Source organism: Meles meles, chromosome 1 (genome assembly GCF_922984935.1).
Source record: "Meles meles chromosome 1, mMelMel3.1 paternal haplotype, whole genome shotgun sequence".
Taxonomy (NCBI): domain Eukaryota; kingdom Metazoa; phylum Chordata; class Mammalia; order Carnivora; family Mustelidae; genus Meles; species Meles meles.
In genome coordinates this window covers 98,137,825-98,150,590 of record NC_060066.1, presented here as the reverse complement: position 1 = coordinate 98,150,590, position 12,766 = coordinate 98,137,825, and the positions used below count along the sequence as shown (strand labels likewise).

The 12,766-nt window shown below is 42.5% G+C and overlaps 1 protein-coding gene and 1 long non-coding RNA gene across 3 annotated transcripts in view; one reads left to right on the top strand and one right to left on the bottom strand.

The window, feature by feature from the left end:
* LYPLA1 (lysophospholipase 1) overlaps nt 1-5,344 on the bottom strand; it is a 40,487-nt gene extending 35,143 nt beyond the window's left edge. The window contains exons 1-2 of one of the 2 annotated variants that reach the window (XM_046027415.1): nt 5,167-5,344; nt 4,210-4,241 (exon numbers count right to left, since the gene is read on the bottom strand). In XM_046027415.1, coding sequence (XP_045883371.1) covers nt 4,210-4,241; nt 5,167-5,235 — 101 coding nt within the window. In that variant the 5' untranslated portion in view covers nt 5,236-5,344. The other variant, XM_046027424.1, reaches the window with a different exon arrangement.
* Nucleotides 1,469-12,625, top strand: LOC123955413. Its single transcript, XR_006821271.1, has 3 exons — nt 1,469-1,480; nt 10,157-10,160; nt 12,590-12,625. It is a non-coding gene; the product is annotated as an uncharacterized LOC123955413 (long non-coding RNA).
* The last annotated feature ends 141 nt before the right edge of the window (nt 12,626-12,766 follow it).

Sequence of the window (12,766 nt, the reverse complement as noted above, 5' to 3'; positions counted from 1 at the left end):
AAAGACCTTGCTGCACTGGAAAGCAAGAAAGTGCTCAAAGAATGACGGGTCAAGTCCCAAAGATATCAGAACAGGATGAAGGGGCTTCTAATAGTCAAGTATAGGATCACGTGACCATCAAAAATATAACCAATTTAACGGTTTTTAACCCTCAGAGTAAAAGAGCAATCCAAGAATCTGTCCTGATTTGACACTAATATGAATAAATGAATACATGCATACATAATACATAAAGGAGAAGGGCGAGCTGCCAATAAATAAATCTAGAATGAAGGATTTTTTTTTTAAAGATCATTATTTGGAACTATCACAATAATAGATACAGATAAAAACCATTAATGGACACTAAATCCGTAGGTTAAAATTTAGTGAGAAAGAGTTTTCATAATATCAAAGCATCTCCCCACAAAATATTTTTAAGTAAATACCCTTATTAATTTTACTGTGGAGAAACGGGGCAAACACCACCTTAACCAGGGAAAAAATATAACACTATCAGTAAAGGAACGAAAATCAACATAGTGTGCACCTGATACAATCCTCTGCGACGAACATAGCAACATCTCTGTGATATTCCTGTCAAAAAAGCTTAAGTCAGAAGACATCACATAAACCCAAACCGAAGGACAGTCTACAAAGTAAAGGTCATGCAAGACAAGGAAAGACTGCTCTAGACTGAAGGAAACACTAAGGACACATGATAACTGAATGCAACATGTGATCCTGGATTGGATCCTGGGCCCATAAAAGGCCATGACTGGGTCAAACCAAGAAAACGCAATAGAACCAAGAAATCTGATGATAGCATTAGATCAATGTTAACTTCCTGATGGATGGTTATACTGTGGTCATGTGGAAATGTTCTTGTGCTTACAAAATACACACTAAATTTTATGGAGTAACTTACAGTCTGAATTTTTTTTGTAATACAAATATAACATTTTCATAATCATAACAAGTCAGTTTTACTTTAGAAGGAAAACTGTGATCTATCTCATGCCATACAGTATAGTCTAAAATATATTAATTTGAGGGTGCCTGGGTGGCTCAGTGGGTTAAGCCTCTGCCTTTGGCTCAGGTCATGATCTCAGGGTCCTGGGATCGAGTCCCACATTGGGCTCTCTGCTTGGCAGGGAGCCTACTTCCTCCTCCTTCCCTCTCTCTCTCTGCCTGCCTCTCTCCCTACTCGTGATCTCTCTGTGCCAAATAAATAAAATATTTTAAGTAAATAATAAAATATATTAATTTGAATACTAGTTTCACAGTTAATTATACAGGTTACTAGGAATACTTCGGTTGTAATATTTCTTTAAAATAAAACTTTCCAGAGCTTTAAACATTCTACTGCCTATGCTGTAAGCTTTTTCAGGAGGAGAATATGCCATATCATATTTCCTAGACACTAAGACATAAGAGGGGAACCACTGAAAAAATAGATTTTTAAGGAAAAAAAATCACCACCACAATAAACATACATGTAGTAAAATGAGCACCAATCTCAGAAACTTAAAAATATAAGGAAAATTACATATTAGAATTGACAAAATAATAATACAGGTCTTTCAATTTTATTTGGCCACCAATTTTTTCATGGGGAATCTAAAAGACACAGACCTTGAAACCTGAGTTACCAGATGGTACACTTTGGCTAGTTCTACAAAAAAGAACCTTAACCAAAGAAAGGGCAAAAGCTGCCCATTTTAATAGCAACAAACTGAATCACTTAATCCCCATCATCCTTCAAGTTAACCTGACAAATATAAACATGGAACAAACTTAGAGTCAGGTTTTCTTCTTCTTCTTCTTTTTTTTTTTTTTTTTTTTTGCCTTTTCTTTTTTTTAGAGAGGGGGAGAGAGAGAAAGACAAAGATGGGTGGGGAGCAAAGGGAGAGGGAGAGAATCTTTTTTTTTTTTTTTTTTTAAAGATTTTATTTATTTATCTGACAGACAGAGAGATCATAAGTAGGCAGAGAGGCAGGCAGAGAGAGAGGAGGAAACAGGCTCCCCACGGAGCAGAGAGCCCGATGCGGGGCTCGATCCCAGGACCCCGAGATCATGACCTGAGCCGAAGGCAGCGGCTTAATCCACTGAGCCACCCAGGTGCCCCAGAGGGAGAGAATCTTAAGCAGGTTCCATGGCCTCCCCCCAATGGAGGACTTCATCTCATCAGCCTGATTTATTCAGATGCTTAATCAACTGAGCAACCCAGGAACTCTGAGTCAGTTTTTCTTTAGTACCATCTCACAAAGTATTTTTAGAATTGGGGACCTTTAATTTTTTATATAAACTTAATTCTTAGTCAAGATGTCATGCATGCTCTTGGTATTTTTAATATCATTTCCTTCATCGTGTTCACTCTTCAATTTCAGTGCTGGAATTTGGCTAATTTGGGGTCCACAAAGAACCTTCCTACACTGAAGCTTGCTTCTCTTGGCCTGATTATTCAGGTCTGGATCTCCCTGATGGGAAAGTTACAGGGTAGCAACTCTCTACCTAACTCTCCCTAACTCTCAGCAACAAGAAGGGTTTGGTTGTAAAAGAGAACTTCTCTGAGCCTCTCTTCAGTTAAATCATAAAATAGGTCTGTCATTTTCACAGGACTACCTAATTGCCAGCAAGAGTCCCGCAATCTTTTCCCTAACTCCATACAAGGTTATGTGTCATGTACTTCTCCTTAGTAGGCATTAAAGATTAGGAATCACGGGGCGCCTGGGTGGCTCAGTGGGTTAAAGCCTCTGCTTTGGCTCAAGTCTTGATCCAGGGTCCTGGGATCAAGTCCCACTTCGGGCTCTCTGCTCAGCAGGGAGCCTGCTTCCTTCTCTCTCTCTCTGTGCCTGCCCCTCTGCCTACTTGTGATCTCTGTCTGTCAAATAAATAAATAAAATCTTAAAATGAAAAGATTAGGAATCACTTTTAACAATCTAGTGCAACGCCTCTTTGTAAAGATTTAATAGTTTTGGAGGTTTTTTTTTTTGGCTACTTTATTAAAATGTATTTATATGCAGTCTTCCTCCAGTTTTTGGTTGTTTTTTTTTAAAAGATTTTATTTATTTATTTGACAGACAGAGATGACAAGTAGACAGAGAGGCAGGCAGAGAAAGAGGAGGGGAAGCAGGCTCCCTGCAGAGCAGAGAATCTGATGCGGGGCTCCATCCCAGGACCCCGAGATCATGACCTGAGTAGAGGGCAGAGGCTTTAGCCCACTGAGCCACCCAGGCACCCCTTTCCTCCAGTTTCATAATTTTGTAACAATACTTGTACCCAAGTTACCCCACTGTTGGGGCTTGAACTCACCAGCCTGAGACCAAGGGCTGCCAAGCTCTACCGACTGAGCCAGCTAGGTGCCCTGATAATCACGGCTTTAAATTAAAAACAAAACATCTCAATAGAGAAAAAGCCTAAAAAAAAAAAAGATAAAGCATGTATCTAAAGTTAGCAAAACAAAATCCGTTTGATCAGACTCCAAATCTTTCAGTGGCCTCTCCTGCACTTCCACTGCTTTTTTCTTTTAAGGGAATGCCTAAGCACTCAATCAGAATGCTGTATGCCTCATATTGCTATTACTTCCTTAATCAAAATCAACTACTTCTCAAACTGCCCTGAAATTTTAACTCCTGTAGAGCTCTCAGTTGCACACGGTCTCTACAAACATTCTACCCACCTCCAACATCTAATACCCACAGCAATTCAAGGAGTTTGCAATTTTAATATGTTCCAGGAACATGAGTTGAAAAATGAGAAATTTAAGATGATAAGAGAAAAATTCTGGAAGTTTTCAAAAAAGAAAAAGTTGTTATCTTAGTCTTGGATTGTAAGTAGGACTACCAATCTTCTTTTCTACATTCCTAGAGTCCTTAAATAAACTTTTCATAGTACAGAGTTGCATAACCCCATTTTTATTTTATTTTTTTTTATTTTTTAAAAGATTTTATTTATTTATTTGACAGAGAGAGATCACAAGTAGGCAGAGAGAGAGGAGGAAGCAGGCTCCCTGCCGAGCAGAGAGCCCCATGCGGGACTCGATCCCAGGACCCTGAGATCATGACCTGAGCCTAAGGCAGCGGCTTAAACCACTGAGACACCCAGGCGCGGGACTCGATCCCAGGACGCTGAGATCATGACCTGAGCCTAAGGCAGCGGCTTAAACCACTGAGCCACCCAGGCGCCCCCCCCCCCCATTTCATTACTGTAAGGAATAAGGGTACCTACCCTGTATCTCCCAATCCATGAAGGAAAATCACCTATAAGAGAAGAGGAAAAATTAATAAGCAATGCCTAAATAAACCCACACCGAACTGTTGTTAGGCACTGAAGCTTTGGTTAAGGTGGATGCTAAAATTACAGAGCACTGCGCTCAGCAAGTTAGTTAATCTCTACAGACCTCTTCAGTAACAAAAATCCTTAACTTCTCTCCTGGAGTTCCTAAGATAACGTTGCGTTTTAGCGCTTAAAGAGGTCTCAGACATTCCTAAGTGCCAATGATCACCAACCACATTCGAAGAAAAAGAGTTTGTCTCTTTCTAGTCAAACCACTAAAGTCTCTCACAAAAGCTGTAGAAGTTTTCCATCGCAAAAAGGAGGGGGGTGGTTTAAAAACAAGTTTGAGATCCTCATACACAAGTTACATTGGGGGGGGGAAACCAGCACCTCTGATTTTGTGAGACACGAAATCTTCCAACTTCTTTAATTTAGAACAAGAGTGCAAGGCAAGAAAATCATTCTCTCATCCACAAACGAGACAGAAACATGAGATAAAGCCACCTCGTGTTAGGGCGCCTCTCCACTAACGCCAGCACCTTCAAGCCCGGGCCGGGGTGAGGGTGGGGAAGGTCCGGGGGCCTGGCGGGCCGCACTCACTCCGCAATGCGGAGGAGGACTCGGGGTAGGGGGATGCCTGTGGTAGGCGAGAGGAGAGGTGTGGTATGCCAGAGGAGAGGTGTGGTATGCGAATTCCCCACCCCGGCCGCGAGCCCAGCGCTCTCTCGAGACAGCACGGATCGGCGCGGGGCCAGCCTTCCCCACCTCACCACACTCCCTCCGCACCCCGCAGAGCAGAGCGTCCTCACCCACCGGTCGCCCACCAGCCTGCGACGCCAAACCCGCGCCAAAGGCGGTAGCCCGCAGCGGGCCGAGAGGCCCCTCCGAACCCTACTCGCCGCCACTCACCGCAGCGGTGGCTTTCCGGACGGCGGGCACGGTGGCGGGAAGCGGGGCAGACATGTTATTGCCGCACATACACCGGCTCCACTGACTGCGCGCTTGGGAAGCAAAACCGACAGCGGGCGCCCAGACCTGGCCCAAGGGCGTGCGACTGGCGAGTCCCGGCCCGCCCCTCCGGGCGCCCGCTCAGGCGCGTGCGCGCCAATGAGGCGCCGCGCCGCCTAGCGCCCGTTCCGCGTGCCCGAGTTCTGAGGGGCCTGTCAGCCTACCCCGCCCCCGCCGCCCTCCCCTCGGCGTGTCACAATGCCCCGCATCTCCTTCCGCTGATTGGCTGCAAAGGAGAAGCGACCGGAGCTGACCTTCTCGTGCTCGGCGGCCCGCGCTTGCTAGGTGCGGGTGGTCCCCCCGCTGGAAGGCTCTCAGGCCCAGGCGGGTAGCGTGGTCCCTGGACCCTGGCTTTATCTTCCGCTCGTGGGGCCGGGTAGTGAAAAGAATTATCCCTAAAGGCAGTCGTATCCAGCCGCAGATACTCCTTTGTTTCCTAATGTGGGGGATGTACTCGTTCGTAAGGGTCAGGAAGAACCGGCCTGAGAAAGACCGGTCGAGCTTTTGCTTTATTTCCATTCGGGGCTTTACCAGTGTGTAGTTTGGGGATCGATTCCCCTCCTCCTTTAAACCTCAGCGGGAGAGGAAATCAGTTGCATCGAGGATCCACAGTTTATGACTGACGGGTATTGACACTGTATTGATTTAAGCACGAGACTGGATGGCCCTTTTCCTGCACTGGGTGTTGGGGGACGGGGAGAGCTCAGAGCATATCAAACACTCGGTAGGATTTGTGAGGGGATAAGAGACTGAAACACTTAAAGGCAAAATGCCCTGACCTTCAGAACGATTCAGTGGAGAAACTTAAGGAGGTATATACAATCATTAGGGGTAGTCTAAGGGAAGGAAGTTGGTTGACCAAAAAAAAAAAAAAGGCTTTAAAAAACTCACTCTAATTCGCATGATAACCAGATGCTGAAGGTTTGGGGGATCTTATTCGTACTAGTTTTTATGACTCTTTCCGTGGTTTTGAGTGCTGAGAATTCAGAAATGGTAAATTGATGCTGATTTATTGAAAATGGTAATGTGACATTTCACCTTGGAGTACATGTATTTATGTCAGGCTTTTAAATATTTGGTTGTGATATAAACAGAGAAAAGCTATCTGTGGCTGTTACTGTGAACATAACTTTTTCCCTAGTATGCGAATTTTTATATGATGTGGTATGTAGAGTTCCAGGGGCCACGCACGGGTTCTAACAATTAACTTCCAATAGTGGGGAGTAGGACAGCTCGATTTGATGTATTTCAGTCACCCGTCCCTCTTTCCCTATCATGCAAGGTTCTCCCAAGTCCTGCATTGTCTAAGTAACTTTGTGTACTTGGTGTCTAAGCACGAGTTCTTAGAACTTGTGTTCTAAGTAACTTTGTGATCTCTCTTCCTCAGGTAAGGGAAAGAAATAAATATAATTGAAAAAAGACAAAATTATCATTATTTTCAGATGACTGTGATGTAGGAAATGGTTGGGGTTTGTAGGAGATGGCCAAGAAAAAATCTTGAGAGGGTCATGGTGCAAAAAGGTGGTTTTGTGAAAGCCTAGGGAGAGGATTAGGGGGTGGGGGTGCAGGTGGAAGTGGGGGGTGGGAGGGGCAGGGGGCTCTAGCTATCGTTAGGAAAAGGTCATTTATTACTGTCTAGTAAAACCTTAGTCATTAGACTCTTCAGATGTATATCAGTAGGTCATGTGTTTAGGAAATGATTGCTAACATGTATCTAGGGGTGTAGAGATAAAGGAAGTTTCCAAAGGAATTTTTATATGTTAAAGTAGACTTACAGGATCCTGGGGGTTTGGATAATGTTAAGGAAAGACTACCTTTTGCCCTTATGTTAAAAATTATTATTATGTTAACATATTATTTTAACATAGAGGCAACTGAGCTCCCAGAGGAAAGTAGCTTCTACCAGTTTCCCGGGTCGTGTCAAGCAGCTGTAGGCAGTAAGGAAATTTAATTTTTTCTTTGCCTTTGTTTCCCACACAAAGGGAAAATTTAACAAAAGCTATTTAAAATTTACAAGAAATTATGCAATATAACTAATTATTAAATTAATATACAAAAATGAGTAGTTTTTCTAGCTACAAATACTAGCTGGTTAGAATAAGTAATGGAAGAAAAAAAATAATCACGATAGAAGTTTTAAAAAAATACATTCAGGAAAAATTGGGCAAGAATATACCAGACCTACATCAGGAAAATCATGAAGCCACCAGCACACAGAAATGTCAAGTAAGTGAATAGGAATGTAAGGTCATATTCAGCTAGAGCAGCCCCACCCTGGTGGAACTGCCATTTTGTTGTAAAATTTAAATTGACTCTGCCCCCTCCCCCCAGGAGAACTTACTTAAAAGCAAGTTCCCGGAAACGAGTCCCATGTAACAAAGTCCAAATACAAGGGTGGGTCAGGCCAGGTGGAGGTATTCAATCAGTGGGGGTGCATACTGTTTCCTAGTTACCAAAGAGTATGGGCCCCGCCCTTTGGGCACCTTTTGGCACCAATTCTAACCAAGGTGATAGGCTGGTTCAAATGTCTACTAGGGTAAATTATAATTCAATTGTTCACCTAGCATGACTGTGCAGCTTTCTCTGTGTATTACAATTTCATTGGCCACCTGTGCGTGGCCAGGCCCAACCACATGGCCTTTGCTCTCTAAAAGCTAGTCTGTGAAACAGAGAAGGGTCTCCCTCTCTGTAAGGGGCGGCCCCTACCGGTCTGTTTGACGGTCGGTTTGATTCCTGATGCTTAATGTGAAATAAAGCTTTGCTTGACTTTCACTTTGTATCAGTCTCGCTCCTTTAATCATGGACCCATTATTGGGGGGCCCAACATTGGGGGACCCAACAGGAAGATACACTAGTATAAGGTTATCAATTTGTTCAGAATTACTACCAATACAATGTACTCCCAATTAAAATACCAATAACTTATACTGTAATAACTATTCTTTAATAACCCAGTCAAATTTTCCAATTTTATAAAATTATTCTAAAATTCATACACATGGGAGAATAGACATGCAGGAAAATCCAGGAATATTAAAAAAGAAATATAGTAATTCGAGCTACCAACCCTACCAAATATATGACATTGAAGGGGATCAGAATATACCACCCCAGGGCGCCTGGGTGGCTCAGTGGGTTAAGCCGCTGCCTTCGGCTCAGGTCATGATCTCAGGGTCCTGGGATCGAGTCCCACATCGGGCTCTCTGCTCGGCGGGGAGCCTGCTTCCCTCTCTCTCTCTCTGCCTGCCTCTCTGCCTACTTGTGATCTCCTGTCTCTCGCTGTCAAATAAATAAATAAAAATAAAAATAAAATCTTTTAAAAAAAAAAGAATATACCACCCCAAATTATGCCATTTTGTTATATGAATTATTTTATGTTAAGGGCACTGAGAATCAATAGATGAAGAAAGAAGCCCTCTACGAGTTTCCTTTATCTGACTAATAACAGAAACTTCTAAGAAATGAGGACAACTGAGGGACCTGGGTGACTCAGTTGATTGTTTGACTATTGGTTTCAGCTCAGGTCAGGATCTCAGGGTGGTGATACTGAGCCCTGTGTTGGGCTCCATGCTCAGAGTGTGCTGCTTGAGATTCCCTTTCTCCCTCAGCCCTTCCCTCAGCTCACACTGGCATGTGTATGCTTTCTTGCTCTAAATAAATAAAATTTTGCAAAAGAAAGAAATGAGGATAGCCATAAATCTCTTCTGCAAGAGTACTATACCCACAAAGAAGACAAAGTTGGAACCTGTAAGGACCTATTTAGAAATTGTCCCTGCTCTCCTTGCCCCAGGGGATTTACTTGGAGACAATTCCCGGAAACCAGCTCCAGGTAACAAAGCTCAGATGCGAGGGTGGGTCAGGCCAGGTGGAGACATCCGATCAGTGGGGGGTTGCATACTGTCTCCCTGGTTACCAAGGAGTAGGGACCCCACCCTCTGGGAACCTTTTTGGCACCAATCCTAATCAAGGTGTAATAGGCTGGTTCTAATGTCTACTAGGATAAATTGTAATTCAATTGGTCACCTAGCATCACTGTGGAGTTTCCTGTGTGTGTTACATTTTCATTGGTCACCTGTGCGTGGCCAGGCCCGACCGCATGACCTTTGCCCTTAAAAGCTAGTCTGTGAAGCAGAGAAGGGTCGCCCTCTCTTGTAAGAAGTGCTGCCCCTAACGTTTGGTTAGATTCATGATGCTTGGCGCGAAATAAAGCTTTGCTTGACCTTCGCCTTATATCAGTCTCGCTCCTTTAATCACGGACCCGTTATTTGGGCATAAGAGAACCAAAGTGGACTTCACAAACTTTGCAAAACAACATTTGCCTTCCATTAGTTTGTCCACGGATTTACTTTCCGTAATTTACTACACTTAGAAGCTCAAAACCCTTTTCCTTTGTCTTGTTATTTCTCCACAAATTTATTTCCCTTTCTTAAAATGGTGCATAGCCTACATGTCTGACCGCCTCTTCAGAGTTTTTTTAAGTGATCTCTAAGACCAATGTGGGGGTTAACCTCAATGACCCCAAGATCAAGAGTTGCATGCTCCATTGACTGAGCCAGCCAGGTGCCCCAACTCTTTTTAGTTTTCTCATTTCTGTGAGCCACCCCCCACATAGACCTATGAAATAAGCCTCTTTCTCCTGTTAATTTGTCTTTTGTCAATTCAACTTAGAAGTCATCAGTTACTGAACCTAAGAGTAGAGGATAAGGTTTTTCCCTCTCCATCAACGTCATCTAAAAGTTACAATAGTAAATTACCAATGTAAGAAAGTATGAGTAGATTGGATCATTTGCTGAATTCCCTTACTTGTTCGGATAGCTTTCTTTTCTTTCTTTCCTTCTCTCTTTCTTTCAAGATTTTTTTTTTTAAACTTGGCAGAAAGAGAGAGCACAAGCAGGGTGAGCAGAAGAGGGGAAATCAAGTTCCCTGCTGAGCAGGAAGCCCAATGTGGGGCTCAAACCAAGGACCCTGAGATCATGATCCTAGCCAAAGACAGATGCTTACCCACTTAACTAAGCCACCCAGGTACCCTGCCTGGATCTATTTCTAGAACAGAATTAAATCTCAAAGAAAAAAAAAATAGACACACATATGATGAGGGAGCAGGAGGCTGGCTGAGGACAAAGCAAAAGCTGGCACCTTGCACCCCCTCTCCATCCGCTCCCCTCAGTAATATGTGTAGCATTCCTCAGGCACCCCCGACCGCCATAAAGGAGAAACAAATAGCTAACTTGCCTGCAAGACAGGAATCTCCCAACTATCTTGATGTTAATAGCTTGCCAAAAGACAACATTGATCTAGCTGGAAGGGATACTCCCGGCACCTGTAGGCCCTCTTTAGCATATGAAAACTCCATTGAAACCTCCCTTCCCCTCACCTTCCCCCAGCCGCAGGGTACCTAACCTGCCATCCCTCACAACCCCAGGGCAGCAGCTCTTTCTGCCCACGGGTCCTGTCCCCGTGCTTTAAAAAGCCACCATTTTGCACCAAAGATGTCTCAAGAATTCTTTCTTGGTCATCGGCTCCAGACCTCAGCCCACCGAACCTCACCTAGGTTCTAGAACTTCATCACATACATTAAGGATGACATTTCAAAATAACAGTTTTTCAGCAAATGATGTCAGAATAACTGACTACATTTGAGAGAAAATTTAGATGGCTCCTCCATTTCTCCTTACATCTCCCAGCAAATTCTAGGTAATATCCAGAAGAGGAAATACAAATGACTAACAAAAGGAAGTACCCAACTTTTCTAATCATGAAAGAAATGCAAATTAAAACAATTTACTTTAGACCAGTGATATTGGAAAGAATAGAACATGGTTCACTACTAATGAAAGTATAAACTTGAATGAAACTGCAGAGCAATTTAGAAAGTTCTAGTGAAGCTGCAGATGTGTGTATTGTGAAAATTAGTAACATGAAACCTCACTAAAGTAGAATGGGTAGGTTTTGGCAGGTGGAGCTCTGCCTTAACACTCTAGTCAGTTGCAGACCCAACAGAAGACACAGATTTGACCTTACAGGAACTTCCTCTTGCAGGTGGATACTCCTCTACTAGACCAGCCTAAGGAAGAACCACTTTCTTTACCCACCCTCTGCCCACCCAACAGTGCGAAAAATGCAGAAGACCCTGGAGGTCAAATTCCCAATTTACTCGATGAACTTTCAGTTTATAACAACCTTTCCAACTTACCTCTTTTCTCCTTAAAAAAGGGCACCTCTTCTTTGTTCCCTGGACTTGCCTATGGTTTTGCCATAGCTTATTTGTCCCAGATTATAATTCTCTTTTATTCCCGAAGAAACCGATCTTTTGCTGGTAAAATAACTAGCAGTTTCTGTTTTTTTAAGATTAGCAGTAGCTATGACCAACAATTCTACTCTGGGGCATATGTTAGAAACCCTCACATATATATGCACAGAGAGACATATAGGAATATTAAAAGCATCATTTCATAATGTGAAAAACCAATAATTAAACATTCATTGACAGGAAAATAGATGAATTTACTATTATATTCATATGATGAAATGTTATACAAAGGTGAACATGTATGAATGATAGGTAATATGACGACGAGCAGATTTCAAAAACAACATTGAATTTTTAAACTACAAACAAAAAATAAAACTACAATAAGTTTAAAAAACACTAAGATACCATGTATTGTTTCTTTCAGCAGTTTTGAGATCTAAAGTGACATACAATGAACTGCACATTATGTAAAGTGTACAATTTGATGAGTTTTGTTTTATTATATACTCCTGTAACTATCACTACAATCAAAATAATGAACATAGCCATTGCACACAGAAGTTCTCTTGGGATCAGGGCACCTGGATGGCTCAGTCTATGAAGCATCTGCCTTCAGTTCATTTCATGATCCAGGGACCTGGGCTCTGCATCCCTGCTCCTGGGTAAGTCTGCTTCTCCCTCTCCCTCTCCCTCTGCACCTCCTTCCTTCTCATGCTCGTTCTCTCTCAAATAAATACATAAAATCTTTAAAAAAAAAAAAAAGAAAAGAAAAGTTCTCTTGGGCCAGTTTATAATCTATTTCTGTTTCCTCCCTCTGTTTCTTCCCCCCTGGGAATCCTGATTATTTTGTCACAATAGATTCATTTGCATTTTCTAGCACTTCTTTCACTCAGCCTCACTATTTAGAGACCTATCCATACTGTTGCATCCATTGTTCATTTTTTAAATTGCTAAGTAGCATTCCATTACATACCATGATTTGTTTATCTGTTCACCCATGGTGGGCATGTGTGTTGTTTTCAGTTTGGGGCTATTTCAAAGAAAGCTACTATCTTACCAATCTTATATAAGTTTTCATGTGAACATAAACTCACATTTCTTTAGGAGTGGCACTACTGAATCATGTGGAAGGTGAAGCTTTAAGTCTTTAAAAACTTGGCAAAATATTTTCCAAAATAGTTATTTTACATATCCGATCAAATCTTTTGTTCATGTTTTAACTGGGTTGTCTCAACATTATTGTGTTTT